At 40.5% G+C, this 21,449-nt stretch overlaps 1 protein-coding gene across 1 annotated transcript in view; it reads left to right on the top strand.

Annotated features, from left to right (window-relative positions):
* The window catches only part of Ppm1h (protein phosphatase, Mg2+/Mn2+ dependent 1H), a 256,218-nt gene that overhangs the window by 219,186 nt on the left and 15,583 nt on the right, over positions 1–21,449 (top strand). The window contains exon 9 of the mRNA XM_026392985.2: positions 14,094–14,245. Coding sequence (XP_026248770.1) covers positions 14,094–14,245 — 152 coding nt within the window. The remainder of the gene's footprint in view (positions 1–14,093; positions 14,246–21,449) is intronic.

Here is a 21,449-nt window from a genome sequence, read left to right on the forward strand (position 1 = left end):
GGTCACTGACAGGGAAATCTCTAGTAAACATTGAACTTGGAAAAAACCAAACATTTCCTGCCATCACCCAGGATTTTAAATGAGGTCAGCTTGGTAGAAATAACCATTGCTCAAGAGCCTACAGATGTTCTCTTTGAAACCTCACAGCAATTGTGCATGGTCAGGACCATTACTATAAAATGGCCCCTAGAAGCTGGTGGGTTCCTGGTCTCTCCTGGACCACATCATGGATGTTGTTATCATGATTCTCTGCTAAAATGACTTCCCACCAGAAAAAAGGAATAAGAAGGGACCTCGAACTCTGTTTCTTTGAACTCTGCTGAGGATGGGGCTTGTAACTTGACTCAGATATTTCTATTTTTTCCCCTTGGATGAGAGGCATTTATCAGACATGTTAAATGGCACCTTCTCTTTCTACTTTCCAGAAGTATCTGGAGATCTCAGGAAACCCTAGTTAACCATTTTGCTTCTTAAAGCAGACTGAAAACCTCCTTTTCACTCCCCTCCCCATATACACATGTAAATACCTTTAATATAAGGTGAGAAGAAGCTCAATATGGTTTGAAGGAGAATCTCTATGTTGTTAGACCTCTTAATCACTGTGCTACTGTTGATTCCAGGAAAAGGTCTACTCTTTGAAAATCTACTCTTTTAGCAATTTTAAAACCTATAATACCTATAGTCACCAGTGCTGTGCAGCAGATTCCCTAAAATGTATTCTTCCTGTTTAACTGAGCCTTTTTACCCTTTGAACCTCTCCCTGCTACCCACCCAATATACTAAGGTTTGACAGTATCTCATTTAATCCTCATAATAGCCCTGTGAGCTCTTCTACTCATTTTACAGATTGGGAAATTAGAACTCAAGGAAATAAAATAACTCCCCCAAAGTTGCACAGTTATTAAGTAGCACTTAATAACAGTTATTAAGTAGTACTTGTACCTAGGTCTATCTAATGAGATCAAGGGTTGTAGGAGAGAGAGCCAAGTTCAAGGAAATTTCTATGGCCACAGTCCTAGTGACCCACCGGGTACTTGCTCAGAGGGCTCTATAGGGGGTACCTTTGTCTTGAACCTAAGAGAGCAGCTTTTTCTTGACACCTTGGAGGACAGACTTTCTCAAAGAAATACTATTGGCCTTGGACTGAAGTAATAGAGTAGAAGAGGTGACTGGGAAAGGCAGTAGTGTGTGTGTGTGTGTGTGTATGTGTGTGAGTATGCAAACCTAGGCCAGAAGAATTGTGCAAAATAAGATTGCGTACCTATAATTTAGCTTAATGGATATGTACTGTATATCCTAAGATTCTCTTACACGAGATTAAAATTGTTGTACATTTTAAATACTTCCAGATGGAGAGGGCTTAGCCAGAGCCAGGAAAGTGGGGAAGGGTGCCATTAGAAGGGGGGAGAGGAACAGCTTTGGTTGGCTACTATGGAAGAGAACCGAAAAAGGAAGATAGGTTTAGGGACCACTCCTCACCCCCATCCCCAAACACTGGGGCTAAAATACTCTTTGCCCAGGGGAAGAGTGATAAGATCATACCCAAGAGAAATGGCTGGGGCACTTTTGCTGGGCACCCAGAAAGCCAGGTTAACATGTTTAAATATCTCATGAAGACTGACTCCTCCCTGTATTCATTACTGCCCCCCTCCACCCCCACTTTCCAACTGTACTTCCTAAGAACATTCCCCTGCTAAGTTTTGTCTTTGCCAAGCATGGATCTTTATTTCACATTTGGTTCTAAATTTCAAACCTAGCTCAGTCTGGTAGTTTTAACGGTTGGGGCGGGGTGGGGGGGGGGGGAAGAGTGAGGGTGAGGAAATGTGATTTAGTTCTAAGAAAAGGGGCTCAAAAATCTTCTTGGAAATTAGCATTGTTCCCATTCATCACTGTAGCTCTTAATTTGATTTGATGAGTTAAATATAAATAAATCAAAAACATGTGGGTCAAATTTATGTAAAAAATGCACAGGGGTTTAAAAATTAGAGAAGGGTTTCTAGCCAAACACATTTTCGGTTTCTCTGAACACAAGGCGCTGGAAAAATCTCCAGTTTGCCAAACCTGAAGAGCAGCCGCCAGGTTTGCTGAGTCTCCCTCAAACCTTCCGCTGGGGTAGAAGGCAAGGATTTCTGGCCAAGCCCTGAATTCCATAAGAGGCCCCGCCAAGGGAGCTGAGGCCTGCTGCTGGCTGTGGCTCCAAGTGCAGGGTAGGAGCCTTCTCACTCTGTTGACAGCACTGAGTTTTCTGTGTGTGGCAGCACAGGCTGCAGCCCCTGCCCTAGCAGAAAGAAAACCTCCCCAGCCAGGTCGCCATCTTCTTGCTGATGAAGCTCACTGAAACTTTTGTGCCATCCCTAAAAAAAGAGTTCAAGTGGAGAAGAAAGGCATGTGTTCACTCATAGGCCCCAGAGCCCAGGCCCTCCATGTTCCTCTCTTTTCAAACAATTCTCCCACCTCCATCCAACACACACAATATGTCCTATGACTCAGGCAGCTTGGCACCAGCCTGCAGCTTCAACTTCCAGATGTTCTCTGCTCCACACCCGTTTGTGGCCTGTGACAGGCCCTGTGTACAGCCAGGATTCTTCTTAATTTCACCCTTCTTTCCAGCCTCCACTCCAAGACAGTGCTGTTGCTTTAGCCCCAGTTGAGGCTCTTGGAAGAACAGGGCCTTTTTCTGTTTGGGAGCCAACTCCTTCCCCCACTCAGCAGTTCCCTCTTCTTCTTGTCTCTGCCAGACAGAACCCCACGGAGTCTGATTTTTCTCTCTGCTTCATTTTTTCCTCCTCTTAATTTTCAGGATTCCGATCAGCTATTTTTTGTTCATTCGTTTGTTTTGTTTTGTTTTTAATGGCTCTAGGTCACTCATTTAGCTCATTCTTGGACTTTTTAATCTAGATAATATTTTTTTTTTTATCTGAAATAGCCTTCTCTAAAAGAACAGACAGGATCCAGCCCTGGAACCAGTGGCCGGCACACATAATTCCGCCTGCCTTTCCTCTTGGGGAATGCAGGGGGTGGGGTGCAAAAAGGCCTATATTGACAAGTTATGGAGAAAAGCAAAGAAGAACATGGGTGAGACTGCTGGCATGAGGTCAAAGGTAGCCAGTAAATAATATTCCCCTTCCCTCCCAGCTTTTGGAAGGCTTCACACTTAGGGATTCCCAATGTTCACTTCGATGTTGAAAGAGAAGGACTATTTTTGTTTAGGACTCATGCTGTGTCCCATGAAAACCTGAATAATATTTGAGGCCTTATGTATACATCTTAACATGTGTAGACTTCTGATTCTTGGTGGCTTTGTGTACCCCAAGCCAAAATCTGGTTTGGGGAAAGAGCATGTTTTGTATATTTTGTGCTTTCTGTAGTCTGGCCAGGTCATAAGAAACAGTATGGGTATATGATGTGTCTGTGCTATAGGAATTTAAGCAGAATATGATTATATATACAGTGCATAAACATAAATAGGTGAAAAGGTATATATGTGACTGAGCATCTTGAAGTTTTCAAAAAGGGCAGCAGCCATTATCTATGTGTTTTGTTTTGTTTTAGGTTTTTTAGTGCTGGGGAGTGAACCCAGGGGTGCTCTACCACTGAGCTACATCTCTGGCCCTTTATATTTTTATTTTGAGGCAGGGTCTCACTAAGTTGCTAAGTCTAGCCTCAAACTTGTGATCTTCCTGCTTCAGCCTCCCAAGTAGTTGGTATTACAGGATTACACTGCACCTGGCCAGAAATTCTCTTTGGCTGACACCTGAGGAAACACTTATTTTTTGAGATTCTGTAGACCTCTCAGAATAACCTTAGGGATTGCAGTATGATAGAGTAGATAAAAAACTCAGCCTGGGACTCAGTCTTGGCTCAAAGCTCTGTCTCTACGGTTTACTAGCCAAGTGACTTTGAGAGAGTTACTTAAGTCTCAACTTCCTCTTCAGTTAAAAAGGAGGACAATAGGGTTGTTATATGAAGGAAACCAAGGGGAAAAAAATGAAATGGCAGATATGAAGTACTTAGCACACAACCTGGCATAATAAATAATATCTCCTACTCCATCAAAACCACAAGATTTCAGTGGCTCTTTCTACAGGGATCATGAGTAAAACACTGGAGAACATGTCCTCACAGAATTAGAATTTAGGGCCAGTTGGAAGGTAAGATTTGCTAAAGAATAATTAGCCATAAACCCTGTTTCTTGTGTCCTAAGGGACAAAAGGAGTTTAGATAAGGGAGGGAGAGCTATATAATCTAAAGAAGAGAGGAATAAGTAGGACAAGAAAAAGAAGGAAGTCAGAGTGAATTTGGTATGAAATAAAATTTGCCTTAGGGAGTCACTGAGTTTGGAAGATTAGCTGGAAGGGCTATTAGCTGTAATAAAGCTGATTACTGCAGAGGTGCTTGAACTGGACCTAAGGAAGCAAGGGAATATCTTAGCTTGTAACAGCATGTAGGTGGGGGAGATCCTGGAGGGTGGGGAGCTACAGGCAGTAGCCTGTGTCACTATGTGACAGTGACAAATGTCACTATATGACAGTGGCTGGAAGTCCAAGATGGCTCACTCGGATGAGTGGCAGTTGATGTTGGCTAGCAGTTAAGAGATCAGCCGAGATAGCAATGCATAGCCAAACTGCATGGTTTGAGTCATAGCATGGCAGCTGGATTCTGGGAGTCACAAGAACAAGTGATTCAAGAGTCCCAGATTCGTCTTAAGACCTAGCCTCTGAAACCCATAACGTCACACTGCCATATCCTGATGGTCAAGGAAGTCACCGAGGCCAGCCCACATCTGAGGAGAGGGGCAGTGGAAGTCCCTTCTTGATGTGAGGAGCACCGTGCTTGTTAAAAAGGAGGGGAGGAACTGTCAGCAGTTTTCTGGGATACTTCCTATGAGAGCCTTCCTGTAAAAGTGCCCTCTTTTGCTCTGAAGTCTTGAGAATTAAAGTAATAACCCAGTAATCTACTTTATAGTACAAACTACAAATCAATAAGTTACCTGTTTAGATATTTAAGAAAGGAAATCCAATTTGATATGTAAAAGGCAGATTTATGAAAATGCGAATTAAATTTAAGTATTGGAGACTGTGGCTCAGATCAGGTCCTACAAGTCCTGCTTGTTGCTGGAAAATGTAGAATGTTCTAGATGGAGAGGAGAAGGTCACAATCAGAAAACATTTTTCTAAACATTTGTCTGAGAAAAGGAAGATTAGAATCCAAGTTTCCAGCGATTAATTGTGGTTTTTTTTCTCATTCATAATAAGCATTCATGTTAGTATGTGAATTTGTATTCATAATTACTTTTGTGTTATTTTTCTTAAAGAGAATCCAATCCCCAGAATTATATAAACTTCATCCATCACCACAAAGAATGGATCCCCCTGTGCAAAGGGAAAATAGAAGTTTTAAGGACACTTTGGTTTCATAAAACAGTCAGATTTAACAGTTTTCTTAATTTCCTCATTAGTCTTGTATATCTGCAATATCTCATATTTCCAGGTCCTCAGCTGGGGTGATGTGGCCATGGGGGCCAAGTGTCCCCCTTCCCACAATCACCATTATTTTGAACGTCAGGTATGGATCACATGTTAAGGGTGTACAAAAGGGCTGGGGTTGTAGCTCAGAGGTAGAGCACTTGCCTAGCATGCATAAGGCACTGGGTTTGATCTTCAGCACCATGTAAAGATAAAACAAAGGTATTGTGTCTGCTCATAACTAAAAAATAAATGTTTTTTGTTGTTTTTTTGTTTTTAAAGACTGTACAGAAACTACTCTCTATGATTCTGGTACACTCTAACCTTACCTGTAAGAAACTTCATGATTTGGGCTGCTGATTTCTTTCTCTAACTGTCAAGCTCAACAGTAAAAAAAAAAAAAATCACTTGTATGCATCTGCGTGTCATTTACGGAGTTGTTTAGCCAATGACTTGAGGTTTGCCAACCAACTTTTTTAATAAAACCAAAATTTGAGGTTTATTTTATTTACTCTTAAAACACACACACACACAAAAAAAAAAACTTGTTTAGCAACTTATTTATGACCTCACAATAAGAGCCAACCTGGAAGTTTGTGTCAAACTTTTGCTGTCATTAGAGATTATTAGCCTCTGACCCATTACCAAAAAAATAATAATTTCATTTGGAAATTTCAGTAAAACACGTTGTACCTTTTTTGCATTATTCTTACATTAATGCATGTAAGAATAGTTAGAGAAGTTAGTTTTTAAAAAATGCAAATCCCTGGAATCCACTTCCTGAAAATCTGAATCAATAGGTTTGGGGCAGGCCCTGGGAATTTCCACATTTTTAGATAATTCTGAAGCTGGTGACCCAAAGATTGCTCTGAGAAATGCTGTGCTGTGCCATTTTGTACTGTGCTTCAGGAACTTGTTTTATAATCCTAAAATGAGCTTGAGAGTCCTCCATACTCTAGTCCTGAACTGTGATTTATTCTTACAACACATGTGGCCAGGCTGGAAGAACCACTCATCTCTGATCCAACATAAGTCTGCTGTGACCTGGCTTCTTGCTGCCAGAATAACTGCAATCAGTAGGCTCAACCTTGCTGTACAACAAGTGTGCCACAGTTTGGTGACACCTTCTCTTCTCAGGCAACATGCCTAGCAGGTTGTTGACCTAAAATCTCTGAAAACCCACCATGGTAAAAAGAGCCTTGTGAAGTAGTAACAGAGGTGATTCTTTCAGTCCAAGTCACCAGAAGCAGTAGCCAGGGGGAATCAAGAATAGCAGTCATACCATAAGTGACCATAGTACCTATGCCCCAACCATGACTTTTTGTTGTTGTTGTTGTTGTTTTGGTACTAGAGATTGAACCCAGGGGTCCTTTACCACTTAGCCACATCCCTAGCCCTTTTATATTTTGAAAAAGAGTCTCACTAAGTTGCTTAAGGCCTTGATAAATTGCTGAGACTGGCCTTAAACTTGTAATCCTCCTGCCTCAGCCTCCTGAGTCTCTAGAATTACAGACATGCACCAGTATGCCTGGTTTCAACCAGGACATTTTAGATATTCAAAAGGTACAGGCACTGTTAGAAAGCACAAGTCAAAAGCATTGCAGGTAAGGGGCTCTGTGGTCACTCTGTGCCTCTCCTCCCTCCTGAAGGACTATGATAACTCAGTTCATCCACACTGCACTCACAGGCTGGGATTTCTTCTGACCCTTATCACCATAAATGAGCATTTCACTGGACTCATTCCAATGGGCTTGCTCTTCAAATGATTATTGAGCTAGATTCAAGCCTGCTTGTTTACTAAAGTGTTCAGTGAGCCTTTCACTTGGAGGTGAGCAAGCCATCAGAAACCCAGGGGAAGACTCGTATCTGGGAGCATCCCAGCAGGTAAGCCTAGTTCCTTCCTATAGCTTGCCTTATGAAGTCATGAATTACCAGGCCTCATGTGGAGAAAATGGAAGCCTTGTGTTATATAGCCAGGCATCTGATATAACTTCAGGCTGTCTTCTCCACTGCCTAATATTTTAGCTCATTTAGAAACTTTTTGAACTATTAGATTGTACCCACAATCCAAAGTCAAATGTTTATTTTGTCTGTAGACACCAAAAAGAAAAAAAAAACCCTCAAGAATATCTGTGGCATATTTCTAGTATAAAATTATACCCGCAGCCAAAACAACCAAGTCTTTCTGGGTAGTATGAGCAGCCAGCATATTTGTAATATTTAAATGCTACTTGATTCATTTGCAGCCAATGCTCTGAAGTCATGGGGCCAGTCACACCAAGGTCTAACTCATCCTATGATGACAGAGTCGGAGAATGTTAGAGCCATACGCTTGTCCAGTGGCCACCTAATCCTAACCTTTCATTTCACAAAAAAAGATTTGAGAGGTCAAACCTCATCCCTCACCACTGCCCAGAAGAAATCCAGTTCTATAACTAATCCAAACTAGGAAAGCTTGACATGCATCTATCTCACGTCTCCAGAGTACAGTTCCCTCCCCAAGGAAGGAATATGATGTCCAACTCCTCACCCCAGCAATCTCCCTCTGAGGAGTTGGTACTCCTCCCGTCATTCAGTCCACCCAGCCAGGTGGTCCCGATGCTTTGAAATTGTGAATGAACAAAGTTGGTTTACCTGACTATTAAAGGAGACAGAGGTAGGTCTCAAACTGAATTCTGCCACCAGATTGAGCGTTAGTTTCATGACCTCATGTAATATACAAAGAAGCACTACAGAGAATTTGGGTCCAACCTTGGTGACCTGCCAGAATCCTGAGACAATCTGCCTATTTATCAAACGGTGAGGAAATATGTTAGAGTTTTTTCTTCTGGTATAAGTGATATATTTCAACTTCTGTGGGCTGAGCTTTTGGTTGTCCCCTTGGAGTAGAGAGGACAAGACTTCATACTCTTTATCTCCTACCACCTACTGGCAGCCTTTACCTTATAAATCACCTTTGGCTTTTCTGCCAGGTACACTGTTGAGAGCCCTAACCACTCTTATTCTAAATGAGATTTTTTGGAATTGAACCCCAGGTTGCCTGAGCCCAGTCTTATTCCTTTCCTTCCACCACCTAGGTTATACTCGGAGTTATTGCTATGAGATCATAAAGAATAACAAGTAATACATTAGGATTTGCAGCTCCCTTCTGTGTGATCTTCTCTGGCCTTCATAATAGCTTTGTGAGGAAGTTAGAGGGGGTGTTACATTATTCATTTTCCTTGTTTTTTTTTTCAATTTAAAAAAAATGATTTCTAAGATGAGAAAATTTTGTGACTTCGGACAAGCCACTTATTTTCTTTAGCTCTCAATTTTCTCATGTGGCTTGTCTGAAGTCACAGAGCTGGCTAGACACAGAGACCTGAAGCCAGGTCTTTTCTCTTGCTCTTTCTCCTCCACAAAGCCAACCCTGAACCCCAGGAGCTCTGCATCCTACATGGAATGCTTAAAAGGAAAATAGGCTTGAAGAATCTGCTGAGCTCATAAAGAGGTAAAGGCTGCAAGGGCATCCCAGAGAAGCAGCAGAGGGTTGGCAAATGGAAGAATGGATGGATTCTTTTTTTAAATGTGGCTTCAAGACACCCGCGTCAGCTTACAGTCCTATGAGCTCTCTTAACATGCTACCAAAATATCATCAGTAATAGGACAAAGACAGGGGTGCATATCAGACAAATGCTGAAACAGCAGCCTGCAGCTGAGGGCTCAGGGAGGGACTGGATTAAAGAGTAGCTTGTCACTAGCTTCTGTTAAAATAGGAGCCAGTGATGACATTAGAACATCTCTAATGCTGAGAAGCCAAGAGCCCAGTGAGAAAGCTACACTTGACTCATTCAGGGCACATTAGCCAAGGGTCTTTTGTGCCCCCAGACTCATTCCTGACTTTTTTTCCCCTTGTTTATTTGTTTGTTGGTAGCTTTACTGAGGAAAGGGCAGCAAAAGGAAAATGGTACCCCTGTTACATGTCAGCACAGTCCTTTTGGATGATTCTTGAGGAGTAGAACTGTTGGGTCACCATGATTTTCTGAATGGATCTCATGGTTTAATTTTTTTTTTTCTGCTCCTATTTATTCTTTGTCTCAGCAAGTATTTCCTGAAGTGCTATTGTGGCCAACACTGTAAAAGATACTTCTAGGCCCACAGGAAAAAAAAAATGCCTAATGGAATCTCTGGTTTCTAGAAGCTGAATCTTGGGTGGAAGATAAGATGACCACCTCCCTTGGTGTTCATTATTTACTAGACAAGGGTAAATGTCCTGCAAGGGAAATGCTTCTTTTGATTACCGAGTTGTTACCAAGCATTAGGCTCTGTTCTAGGCACAGAAACAAATAGGACAAGGCAGACCATGCCCTAGAGAAGTTAATTGCTTATTACGGTGATTTTCAACATGAGATACCCCCACCACTTTCATAGGTATTATTTGGGGTTCTTATTTACTTTGACACCTGGGCCCCAGCCCAGATCTAAATGATTAGAATTTATAAAGATGGAGCCCGTGGATTGGTTAAATAGCACTCAATGTGATTCTTAAATACATGAAAATTTCAGAATAACTAATCTTGGAGAGGAGACAGACAGATGAACCTAGATGTATACATATAGGTAAATACTGCATTAGGGGACTTGAAGTACTATACTGTGCCTGCAAAGGATTAGGGGAGAGAACAATGGCTGTTCTTTGGTCTTCCCTAGGATTTCTGTCACAATAAAGGGTAGTATCCATTCCTTTCAGCCCCACTTGCTTACCAATAGTTTCACACTCTATCCACATACTCTTTAATCAAGAGGAGTAACAGGAACAGAAGATGCAGGAAGGGATCCATCAGGAATCACCTCACTTGTTCAAAATGGTAACATCGTTGAGAGGCCCCCCCATAACCACATCTTCTAAACTGACTCTGTTGTGCTCCTTACCTTGCCTTATCGCTTCAGAGCACCTGTCATTCTCTGCTATTGTGATTTGTGTCACCTTGTCTACTAAGATTAGAACTTGAGAAACTTTGTCACTTTTGTTCACTATTTTTCCCAGTGCTTGGCACATAACAGATGCTCTCTAGGCAAATAATGAAGCTAGAGGGATCAAACAGACCCCCAGCTTAGTCGCTCAGATTACACATGGTCCTCATCTTACAATTTTTTCCATTTTATTTAAATCAAAAAAATGGTATAAAAGCAATACATTTTCAGTAGAAACCATATTTTGAATTTTGATCTTTTCCCAGGTTATCAATATGTAGTGTGATACTGCCCCGCAATGCTGGGTCGCAGCATCAAGCCACAGCGCACAGTCCTAAGGGGCATCTGCCAGTACTCTACACTATACTGTGTTCTGAGCTATAATGCTCAGTAATTTAGTTGTATTAGGTGCAACTTACAATATTTTTAATTTAACAATGGGTTTTTTAAGACATAACCCCGTCATAAGTCAAGGAATATCTTTATGTTGTTCTAAGAAGCCACAAGACCCAGGGAGTTCCATAGTCTTTGGCTCCCATCCAGATGGGAACCAGGGAAGGAACCATGGGAAGCACTGACCATGTTCTCCAGCCCCCTTCAGACAAAGGTAGTTCTGTAGGCACCTCCCTCCCTTGAGACTGCTGAGACTCTCTTCCAGATGTCTAAGACCCAGGGAGCCTCAGAGCCCATTAGTTTGATGGGAGGCTTCCAAGAACATTGAGAAGCTATTTCAGAAATTGAGCCCGGGAACTTTGGGGAGGTGAGTGTGGTTCAATTGAGGAAAGCCAACAATAGCTTCAGGGAGGGAAAGCCAGAGCTCCAGAGGCCTCTGGAATCCTTTGAAGTCCTCAGTTCTGGGGAGGATGAGCATGCAGCGGGGTGACTTGCATGGCAATCCAATTTTTCTGAAAGCATTTTCACAAAATGTTCTGCATCATAGGTTAATGTATAAGACCCGAGTTGTAAGTGGAAAGTTGGCAAAGCCCTTTGGAAATTGGCTAAAGGGCAAGAAACAAAGGGTAGCAGTAAAAACCTAAAAGGATGTTAATTGAGGGGTGCCTAGGGGAATAGGGTTGCTACTAGCTTTTTATTATTGACATAAAAATTACGTGGAGAATGGTATTGAAAGGGACTTTCATGTTAGCTAATGAAACTGCATTAGTGAGCTGTGAGTGGAAATGTGAATAGAAGTAGGGAAGGATTCCATTTATTGATGGAATTGAAGAGTAGCATTTTCTAGCCTGTTTGTATGTATGAATTCACCCTGTTCTTTTGGCCAGATTTTCATGGGTGTGTTAGGCAGGACAACTTTAGCTTGAAAACTCAACCTGTCATAGTTCTTGAGTCAGCAGGAAGCATTTCAAAAAGGTTTTGGAACCCTCATCACTGGAAAGATTCTGAAATCCAGTGAATATCTTCAGATTTGGAAACATCTCTGTTAGAAGGAGCTGGACATTAATTAGAATCTTCTTTTTAACTGCGAGCAAAAGATTGGGCTGTCTGACATCCTCATTGGAGCTCAAATTATCACAGAAATTTGTTGTAGATATGAAGCTGTAAAGCTAGCAGTGTCCAGTATGCAAAGTTATTGCATACTGGAAGTGACAACACAATGACATTTGCTGTCCTTTCTACTCTAGGGAACAGTGTGTGTGGTATTACAGAGCTTGCAGGGCCCTTGATTTCCTTGTTCACAAACCCGACCCAGAGGGCTTCTCTATGACCTTGTTCCTCACCGTGTGGTCCATGGACCTGACCTTTGGTATCACCTGGGAGAACAAGAGACTCTCAAGCCCCTGCCCAGACCTGAAGTAGAGTCTGCATGTTAACAAGATCCCCCGTCATTGCTGTGTGCAATAACATTTGAGAAACCCTGCTCTCACACACTGGGCAACTGCAGAGATAAAGCAAAAAGGGTGAAAATTAGAGGATAAAATTCTGGCATTTGGGGACTTTCCAGTCTGCTAGAAGCTTAAGTATCTGTAACCTTGAAGGAGCATGCCTTTTGAGGAGATGATGTTAGAAGCCAGTGCAATATGCCCCTGAGTGCACTTCCCCTGGGTGTGGTTGATATTCTGGGCTATTAGCTAATTGTTACCATATAATATGCAGGCCACAGAGGCCTGGCACCTGGTAACTGCTTTTCATTTGAGCTCATTTACCAAGGTTCAGGGGTAGGCATTTTGTTGTTTTCTGCAGCTGGGGATAGAATGCTAACCCAAAGGACCAGCACCCCACTGGGTATCACTGGCCCAGGCAAACCTTACAAAAACATGGGAGGCTTGACTGTCAAAGACTTGCATTCAAACAGCTGGTAAGCTTCTTAGAATTCTTTTGTCTCTAGATATGAGGTGACAAAATGCTGAATATGTGATGGACACATGGGAAGTTACACAGGCTCCATCATCCTCTATTTTCTCCCTCATCCCCTGAACTATAGCTTTTATTCAGTCTCACTTTTATAAAACATGACAGAGAAGTGAGGGGGTGAAGGAGATTGATTATATTGACCTGCTTTTTTTTTTTTTTTTTTTTTTTGTACTGGGATTGAAGTCATGGGCATTTTCCCACTAAGCTGCATCCCCAACCCTTTTTACTTTTTTTATTTTGAGACAGGGTCTCACTAAGTTGCTGAGACTGGCCTGGAACTTTGGATCCTCCTGACTCAGCCTTCAGAGTTGCTGGGATTTACAGGCATGCACCATGGCCCCCAGCCTAAATTGACCAGTTTAGTCGTCAGTTGATGAAGTGGTATAGGCAGGGGCTGATTCTACCAAATTAGGTAGGAATAGCAATAAAACCCCAAACTCCTCCCCACGCCTCCCTACGTATCCCCAACCCTGCCCACATAGGGTGAACATGGAGTTGTCACCTAACTCAAATAAGACTTGATTTTTATTCTTTTTAGTTTTGCCAGGGCTGTTCTATTTGTTTTAAAGAACTTAGGTAAATGTTGAAATATCCAAGTCATTCAAGGTGCTGAAGGTGAGGAAAGACTTAATGTTTGTCCAGACAAAGGCACACTTTGAAGATTTGGACTGAGCGGATTCCTTTGGCACTTAGCATAGATTGGAACTCATCAAATCTGAATGAAGTGTGAGCCCCATTCTTACACAGAGGAATCTGGTCCCTTGGACCTCAGAACAAGTAAGGCAAGGATTTTGCATGAATGCCTTAGGTGAAGTATGTCCCTTTAGTCCTAAAGAAATAGTTTTTTGTTTTTGTTTTCCTGGGAATTGAACCCAGGGCCTTGTACATGTGAGGCAAGCACTCTACCAACTGAGCTATATCCCCAGCCCCAGGGTGGGCCCTTAATAAATGTTTGCTAAGTGAATATGCAAAGGAAGAGCAGGAAGCAAGGTCCTTACTGATCTTCTGGCTCACACCATGCCCACTTGGTCATATTCTAACTCCACCTCAGGCATTACATTTTCATCTAATTATTCTAATCTAATTATTAAGCCCACCTCTTAGGCTCTTTCACAGTTGTGTATTGGGCCTATATGTTTGTATGGCAAATCTTCAAAGGAATATACCCTCGGCCACAAAGCTTGCTGTATACTCAAGTAATTTACAATGCATACCTGGAAACCACTAAGCTAGGTAGGAAAAGGGAAGAGGAATAAGAAGTCAGTTTGTTACAGACCATAAAAGGCATGTTCCTGTTCTTTTCAGGTAAGAGTCTACGATCTCTCTAAATATGAGCATGGAGCAGATGATGTGCTGATCTTGGCCACTGATGGACTGTGGGATGTTTTATCAAATGAAGAAGTGGCAGAAGCAATCACTCAGTTTCTTCCTAACTGTGATCCAGATGACCCTCACAGGTTTGTGCCTTTCTATGATCATGGGGTTGTTCCCTACACAGTCTTGCATGACATGACCGAAACAAACAGCAACGTGCAGTTTCATCATGCATGATTTATAATAGAGGCTGACATGGGTGATTCAGAACCGAACACACCAGAACTGACTTTCACTTTCTTGGCCAGGTGAAAGTCCTCCTTAAGTTGACCCAAGATACAAGTGGCAAAGAATTTAATTTGTTGAGAAATTTTAACAGCAAATCTTTTTCACATTCTTACTTTATATCTTCCAGTATTAGATCCTGCTGATGTAGGTGGTGACAGATCCTTTCCAGTATGGATTTTCATCCACTGGATAATTGTTTGGTGTTTGTTGTTGTTGTTGTTTGCTTGTTTGTTTTGTTTTTGAGAAACATTGAGAAGGGAGAAAAAGATTGAAGTATAGTGACAATGTTAATACCTTACCCCTAGAAGACTCTCACAAATAAATAGAACTCACCCCTGGAGAAAGGCAGCTTTAACTGGAACACAAAGAAACAAGTCAACATGATTAAAAGCCAACAATAACAACAGAAACAGTAGAATTGGACCTGTAAATATTTCCTTACTGGATTTATCAAAAATATAAATTTTTTAACATGACTCAAAAATCTTTTAAAAGGCATAAAAAATGTGAACAAGGATAAGAGACTACAAAACAACAAAGCACATTTTTTAAATCAGGAAATTAAACTTCTAGAGATGAAAATATAAAAATAGGAATCAATAATTCAGTGAATTAAACAGATTAGAGATTAGAGACAGTTAAAGAGAATGTGGGTGAACTAGAAAATGCTTCTGAATAATAACCCAAAATATGGCTCAGCGGGACAAAGAGAAGAGAAAATGTGAAATGAGACTAAGAGACTAGGAGGATGATGTAAGATGCTCTAAATAAATTTCCAAATGGAAATACTATAGAAAGTCTGAAGGAAAAGTTCCCAGTGCTAACCCTAAGATTCAAACATACCAATAAATCTCAGCCAGAAGGAAAAAGAAGAAGAAAATTGTAAATAGATACTTCTTAGTGAAACTAAAAAACTTGACTTCACCTAAGATATTCGAAGCAGCTAGAAAGACAAACATATACACAGAGCTGTCATTTAGACTGATGGACAACTTTTCAAAAGCAACAATAGGAGCTAAAAGACAATAGAATTGTATCTTCAATTGGCTTAAAGAAAAAAAAAACTGTCATCCTGAAAGTTTTTAATATGTAATAAAACTATCAATAAAGAGGATGAAGTAAGAAAATTTTCAGGTCACACAAAAACTGAGAAATTTTACTGCCAACCAGTCTCCTCTGAAGAAAATTCTAAAGGACATACTCACATGAAAAAAGGAAATCATCCAAGGTGGAAGACCTGAGAAGAGAGATTATTAAGCTAAAAAATTAGTAAATGTACAGATGTATTTAAATATATATTTATTGTATAAAATAATAAGAATGTCTGATGTGTGGAGTTAAAAATCAGACACTAAATTACTGAACAAAATAGCAAATAAATTAGTAAAGAGGAATAGTAATCAACTTTGAGATGCTATGGTTCTTCTATTTGTGAAGAGGTGAAAGATACTTAATTTTACACTTTGAGAAAAAAAGTTTAACTAGCTAAGGAAACAACTAAAATACTAGAACATCCAACTCCTAAACTAGTAGAAGAGAAACCCACATAGAATAAAAGCCAAGCTTCTGAACAACTGATTAACCAAGAGAGGAAGTCATACTGCAAATTAGAAATTACTTGCACCTGAATAATAATACTACATAACAACAATTTAAAGATTGAATTTTGAGCCTTCTTTTTTTCTTTTTTTAAAATATTTATTCATTTATTTTAGTTGTAGTTGTACACAGTACCTTTTATTTATATGTGGTTCTGAGGATCTAACCCAAGGCCTCACACATACTAGGCGAGCACCCTACCACTGAGCCACAACCCCAGCCCCAAGCCTTCTTTTTTTCTAATTTAATGAGCTCAGCACAGATGAAGACTACTCACCGCTGACCTGCCTTTAAGTGACTCCCTTCTTTCCACATCCTGAGGGAACTTTATCCAAGCTCCCCTGGTGTCATGGGGTCCCTGACCACAGGAAGAGGCCCTTAATCACAGAGAAAGTTGTTTCTTGGAGTAAGACTTTGAGGGCTGACTTATGTTATTTGGTGAGTTCTGCCTATATTTTCCACATAAACATGTACAAAGGAATTCTTATAACTTCTGTGGACAGAGCCAAAGGATGGAGCCGTCTACCTGCAGACTGTGTGTACTTTTCCTTTGTGCGGGCCATGAGTCAAAATCTGTGTTAATTTAAAATGTTAAGTCTGTGGTCCTTAATTCAATAACAGCACCTAATGTAAGAAGTATAAATATCAGGAAAATAATGGAAGGAAAAAAAATTAAGACCAGTGAGAGAATAAATGTAGAATAAAAATAAATTATAAAGCCAAAATTTCATCTTTTGAAACAACATATTAGGCGAATACAAGTCAAAACCACAGTGAGATGCCACTTTACACTCACATAAGTGAAGTAAGGTGATCACAAAAGGACCAGTATTGTATGATTCCACTTACATGAATTTGACCTACAGTAATCAACTCTGTAGGGATGGAAAATAGAGATGATGCTTGCCAGTGGTTGTAGAGAGGGAAGAATGGGGAGTTGGAGCCTGATGGGTAATGAGTTTCAGCTAGGAAAGATGAAAAAACACTTGGAGACAGAGGGTGGTAATGGTTACACAATGATGCGTGTACTTAATGCCACCGAAATGTGTGCTTTAAATATAAACTTTAAAATGGTCAATATGCTAAATTTTATTTTATGTATGTTTTATCACAATGCCAAGAAAGCAATTAAAAAGCAATAAAAATTAATAAAGTAGATAAATTTTCTGAAAGATTAATCAAAAAGGGGAGGGACAAATAAACAGTATTAGGAATACAAAAGAGTAATAACTCAGATGCAGCAGCAATTAAAATAGAAGATGTAATTATGAACATATACATATTCTTTAATAAGAACATTATAAAGATAACTTTATTCTAAATTAAACTATAGAATCAGTGCAATTATAACCAAAATATCCATGGAGTTATTTTTTTTGTTTTTTGTTTTTGTGGTGCTGGAGATTGAACCCAGGGCCTTGTGCATGCAAGGCAAGCACTCTACCAACTGACCTATATCCCCAGCCCTCTGAGGAAATTAACAAGCTGATTCTAAGTACTGTGTTGAAGGACAGGATGCCAAGAATGTTTGTAACATTTCTTCAGGGCTATATATGTTTTTTGTTTGGGTTTTTTTTTTTTTTGTATCTTTCCCTACTAGATGCTAAGATAAAGCCAGTGGAAATAATAAAAATTGGTTTTTATCTCACAAAATAAACAAAACTCAAATCCAGATAAAGTAAGACTTGAATGTGAAAGGCCAAAATAAATACAATTTTTAGAAAACAGCATAGGAGATAATCTTAGGTCCTTGGAATAGGGAAGGATTTCTTAAACAAAATGTAGAAAGCACAGTTGTTTTAAGAAGATTGATAAATTTGTGTCAAAATTACAAACTTTAGTTCTTCAAAAGAGTAAAATGACAATTTATGAACTGGGAGAAGGTATTTGAAACTTGTATAGCTAACTGAAGAGGGACTGTTATCCATTCTATAAAAAGGACTCTCATCAAGCAATAAAGAGAACACACACACAAAAAAAAAAAAATCAGAAAAATGAGCAGGAATCAGCCAGACGTTGCACAGAAGAGGAGCAGTGACCAATGAATATATGGCAAAATACTCGACCTTAATAATCAGAGAAGTATAAAAACACACATTGAGATGTATTTTCTCACCAGATTGACAACACTTTGAATGTCTGATTGATCATCTGATTGTAAGAGTTAGCAAGGAGGTGGAACAACTGTCAATGGGAGTTCCAAGGACACAGCACTTTCTATTTTTAGAAATAGCTCTAAAGAAGTCATTGACCTTGGCATACCTGGTAAAGTGGAGTGTGCACCCCTGGGTCTGTCTTTGCATCGGTGGTTCTGAAGGTAGAGTTCTGGGCCACATGGCATGAGCAACACCTGAGAACTAATTAGAAAGGCAAACATTCAAGCCCTGCTCCACAACAACCAAATCAAAATTCCACTGATAGGACGAACAATTTTTGTGTTAGCCAACCGTCCAGGTGAACCTGATGCTGCTAAAATTTGAGAGCCCACTTCCCTGGAGCAACTGTGACATCATCAGTCATGCAAAAAGATGCCCAGAGAATCATTTTTAGTTACAAAAACCAGGAGTAATTTGCATGTCCAGTCATAGGATATATAAAATAAAAACAGAATACTGTACATCCCCAAATAGGAATAAACCAAAGCTCTGTACTCCTTAACTAGGAAGAATCTCAAACATGTGATGTTGAGTTGAGTAAATAAAACATAGATGATGGGAATATAATTCCATTTACATGAAGCAAAGACTACTGATATATCATTTAGGGATACAGATATTAAAACCATAACAAAAAAAAATAAACAAGAGAATTAACCCAAATTGTAGCCATACCATCCTGAGTGCACACATTTTCATCCAGTCTCAGAAACTGAGCAAGGTCAGACATGCTTAGTACTTGGATGGGGGAATTAACCCAGAACTTGGGATACTGATTAACTTGGGAGGAAAGGTAAGGACTTAGGGGATATGTGCTTGAATAGGGGCCACTGGACCACCAAGATATTTGCCGGCAACCTTTTGTTCCTTTAGCCTAGATAGCAGGTACATAATTCCTGTTACTTTTCAACTGCAAATGTTGTATCATAAAATATGAAAGGCAGTGTAGTCTAGTGGTTAGGAGCATGGAATCTGCCATTGGACTTCTCAAGTTCAGGTTTTAGCTCTTTCTTCTAGACTTGATGACCTTGAGAAAATTTTTTAACTCCTCTGGGCCTCTGGTTCCTCTAGTGTGAAATGGGGCTCCAACTGTGCCAGCCTCGTAGATAGACATAAAAGCCAAGTGCCCGATCTACAGTAGCACTAATAGAAGTGGTTTTTTTGTTTGTTTGTTTTTGTTTTTGTTTTTGTTTTTGTTTTGGGTAGCAGGGATTGAACCCAGGGGCACTGAGCCACATCCCCAACTCTATTTTGTATTTTTATTTAGAGACAAGGTCTCACTGAGTTGCTTAGTGTCTTGCTTTTGCTGAGGCTTTGAACTCTTGATCCTCCTGCCTCAGCCTCCCGAGCCACTGGGATTATAGACAAGTGCCACCACGCCCACATAGAAGTGTTTTGGTTTTTTTTTTTTTTATCATATGTTTTATGTTTCACACAAAAAAAAAATTTCAGGAAAAATATGAAACTAAACCATTTGTCTCCTCCCAGAATTATTTGGTATAATTTTGCTCAGGTGCAGAGGAATTACTGTTACTTTTAATTAAAGATTCTTTTGTTTGAATTTGAATGTATTTTTCTCCCTCCAACTTTTTATTCTGTGCTATGTGTCCTACTTGCTAGCAACATTCTCATGTCGATTTTCTCTACTATGATTATTTTTATAAAGCTTTGCAAGGCCAGCTGCCGGTTATGAGTTAAAAGATGCTTGACACTTTTTAAAATTTCTCTAAGCTGGCCTGGTCTTGCCTGCCAGCCCGTCTCTCTCCATGGCAACGAATCTGCCTGCCAAGGAATGGTTACCTATGGGCAGCGTGCGTGCCAGGTCAGAGCAGGCTCCTGGGGTCAGAGAGAACTGCTGCCTACAGACGCAGAGTTTGCTGGTCTTTTCTCTGAACAAACAGGACAGAAATAAAAAATATTCTTCAGTTTGCCTTTCAGGGAAGACAGCAAACCCTAACCTAACAAAGAAGCCTCTATCAGTAAGATGAATGAGTGAAAGGAAAAGTTGAAAGCCAGTTCATTGGTAAGAGAGAGACCTCAGGCTAAAGATCAGGGAAAGTATGGATAATTTTTGAGCTCTTGAGACAGAACATAGGGGTTGAGGTTTTCTTCTTTGTCAAATAACTCCCATTTGGATTCATTCATTTGGGAAATAATGCTAAGGACCTGTTCAATGAGCCAAGGCCTGCTAGACACTGGGAAAGAATCTGTGAAATAAATAGACCTCATCTCTGCCCTCTTGGAGTTTGAAGAGGTGGTTACAGAAGCTCAGAAAGTCACTTTATGATGATTCAAGAGAGGAGCTTATTATAGCACAAGGGATGTCTAAACTTAAACCTGAAGAATTAAAGAAGCATGACTATGTAATGTTTAGAACAACTAATAAAAAAATAAAAGAAAAGAAAAGAATTAAAGAAGCATGAGCAGGCAACGTAGGGATTGGGTGGAGTTGGGGAGGGCAAGCATGGCACATTCAAGGAAGCCAGCGGTCATTGTGGCTCACTGGGCTGACATGAGGTGGAGTGTCAGCAGACAGGCTGTAGGGTCAGTCCCAGCCATATCATGCCAAGCTTTATGCATTCACAAGATTAATGAATGAAAATTCTTTGTAAGAAAGAAAGTCTGTGGAAACGATATGAAATTTGTATCCTTTGTTCATTATGGCCCATAATCAGGAAACGTTCTGTACAATCTGATAGTGAAAATCAGCATGAGGACCATCCCCCACCCCCCGTGTGCTCCTTAGTAACTTTAGACGTATTGGGACAAGAAAGCAACTTAATTTGTTTCAAACTCAGGAATCGTGTCAAATGGTGTTCTCTTTCATGCGTGCGGCATCTTTGCACATGTCTGAGTGTAATTTGGCAGGAGGACATCACACTCATGCCCCAGGCTGAGCATGTCTCCTTGAGAGTTCCAAGGACACAGCACTCAATCCCAAAAGCTGGGTGCCCTCCCAGCTGGGAGCTGTTCTAATCTTGTCTCACAAAATGGAAATATGAGTGGAATTCACCCTAATGGGTTTTAGCCCAAGTCAGTTTCTGAGATGAGAAAAGGTCAACTGTAATTGCCAAGCCTCTACCAGCCTTTCCTTGGCTGGGAGTTCATTTTTGCTGTAAATATAGCCCAGGACCCCAGGTTTGCCCTTGGAATCATGGGGCAGTGGAGTGGCTAGGTCCAAGCCTGGGGGGCTGACCAAAGGATGCCAGCCTATTGTTTGATACAAGATGAGAAAGGAAAGATACAGTCCCCAGGGCTGGAGGGAAGGGAACAAAGCAAGGAAGAACAACAAAATGTTTCTGCA

The sequence above is a fragment of the Urocitellus parryii genome, chromosome 5 (assembly GCF_045843805.1).
Source record: "Urocitellus parryii isolate mUroPar1 chromosome 5, mUroPar1.hap1, whole genome shotgun sequence".
NCBI classification, from domain to species: domain Eukaryota; kingdom Metazoa; phylum Chordata; class Mammalia; order Rodentia; family Sciuridae; genus Urocitellus; species Urocitellus parryii.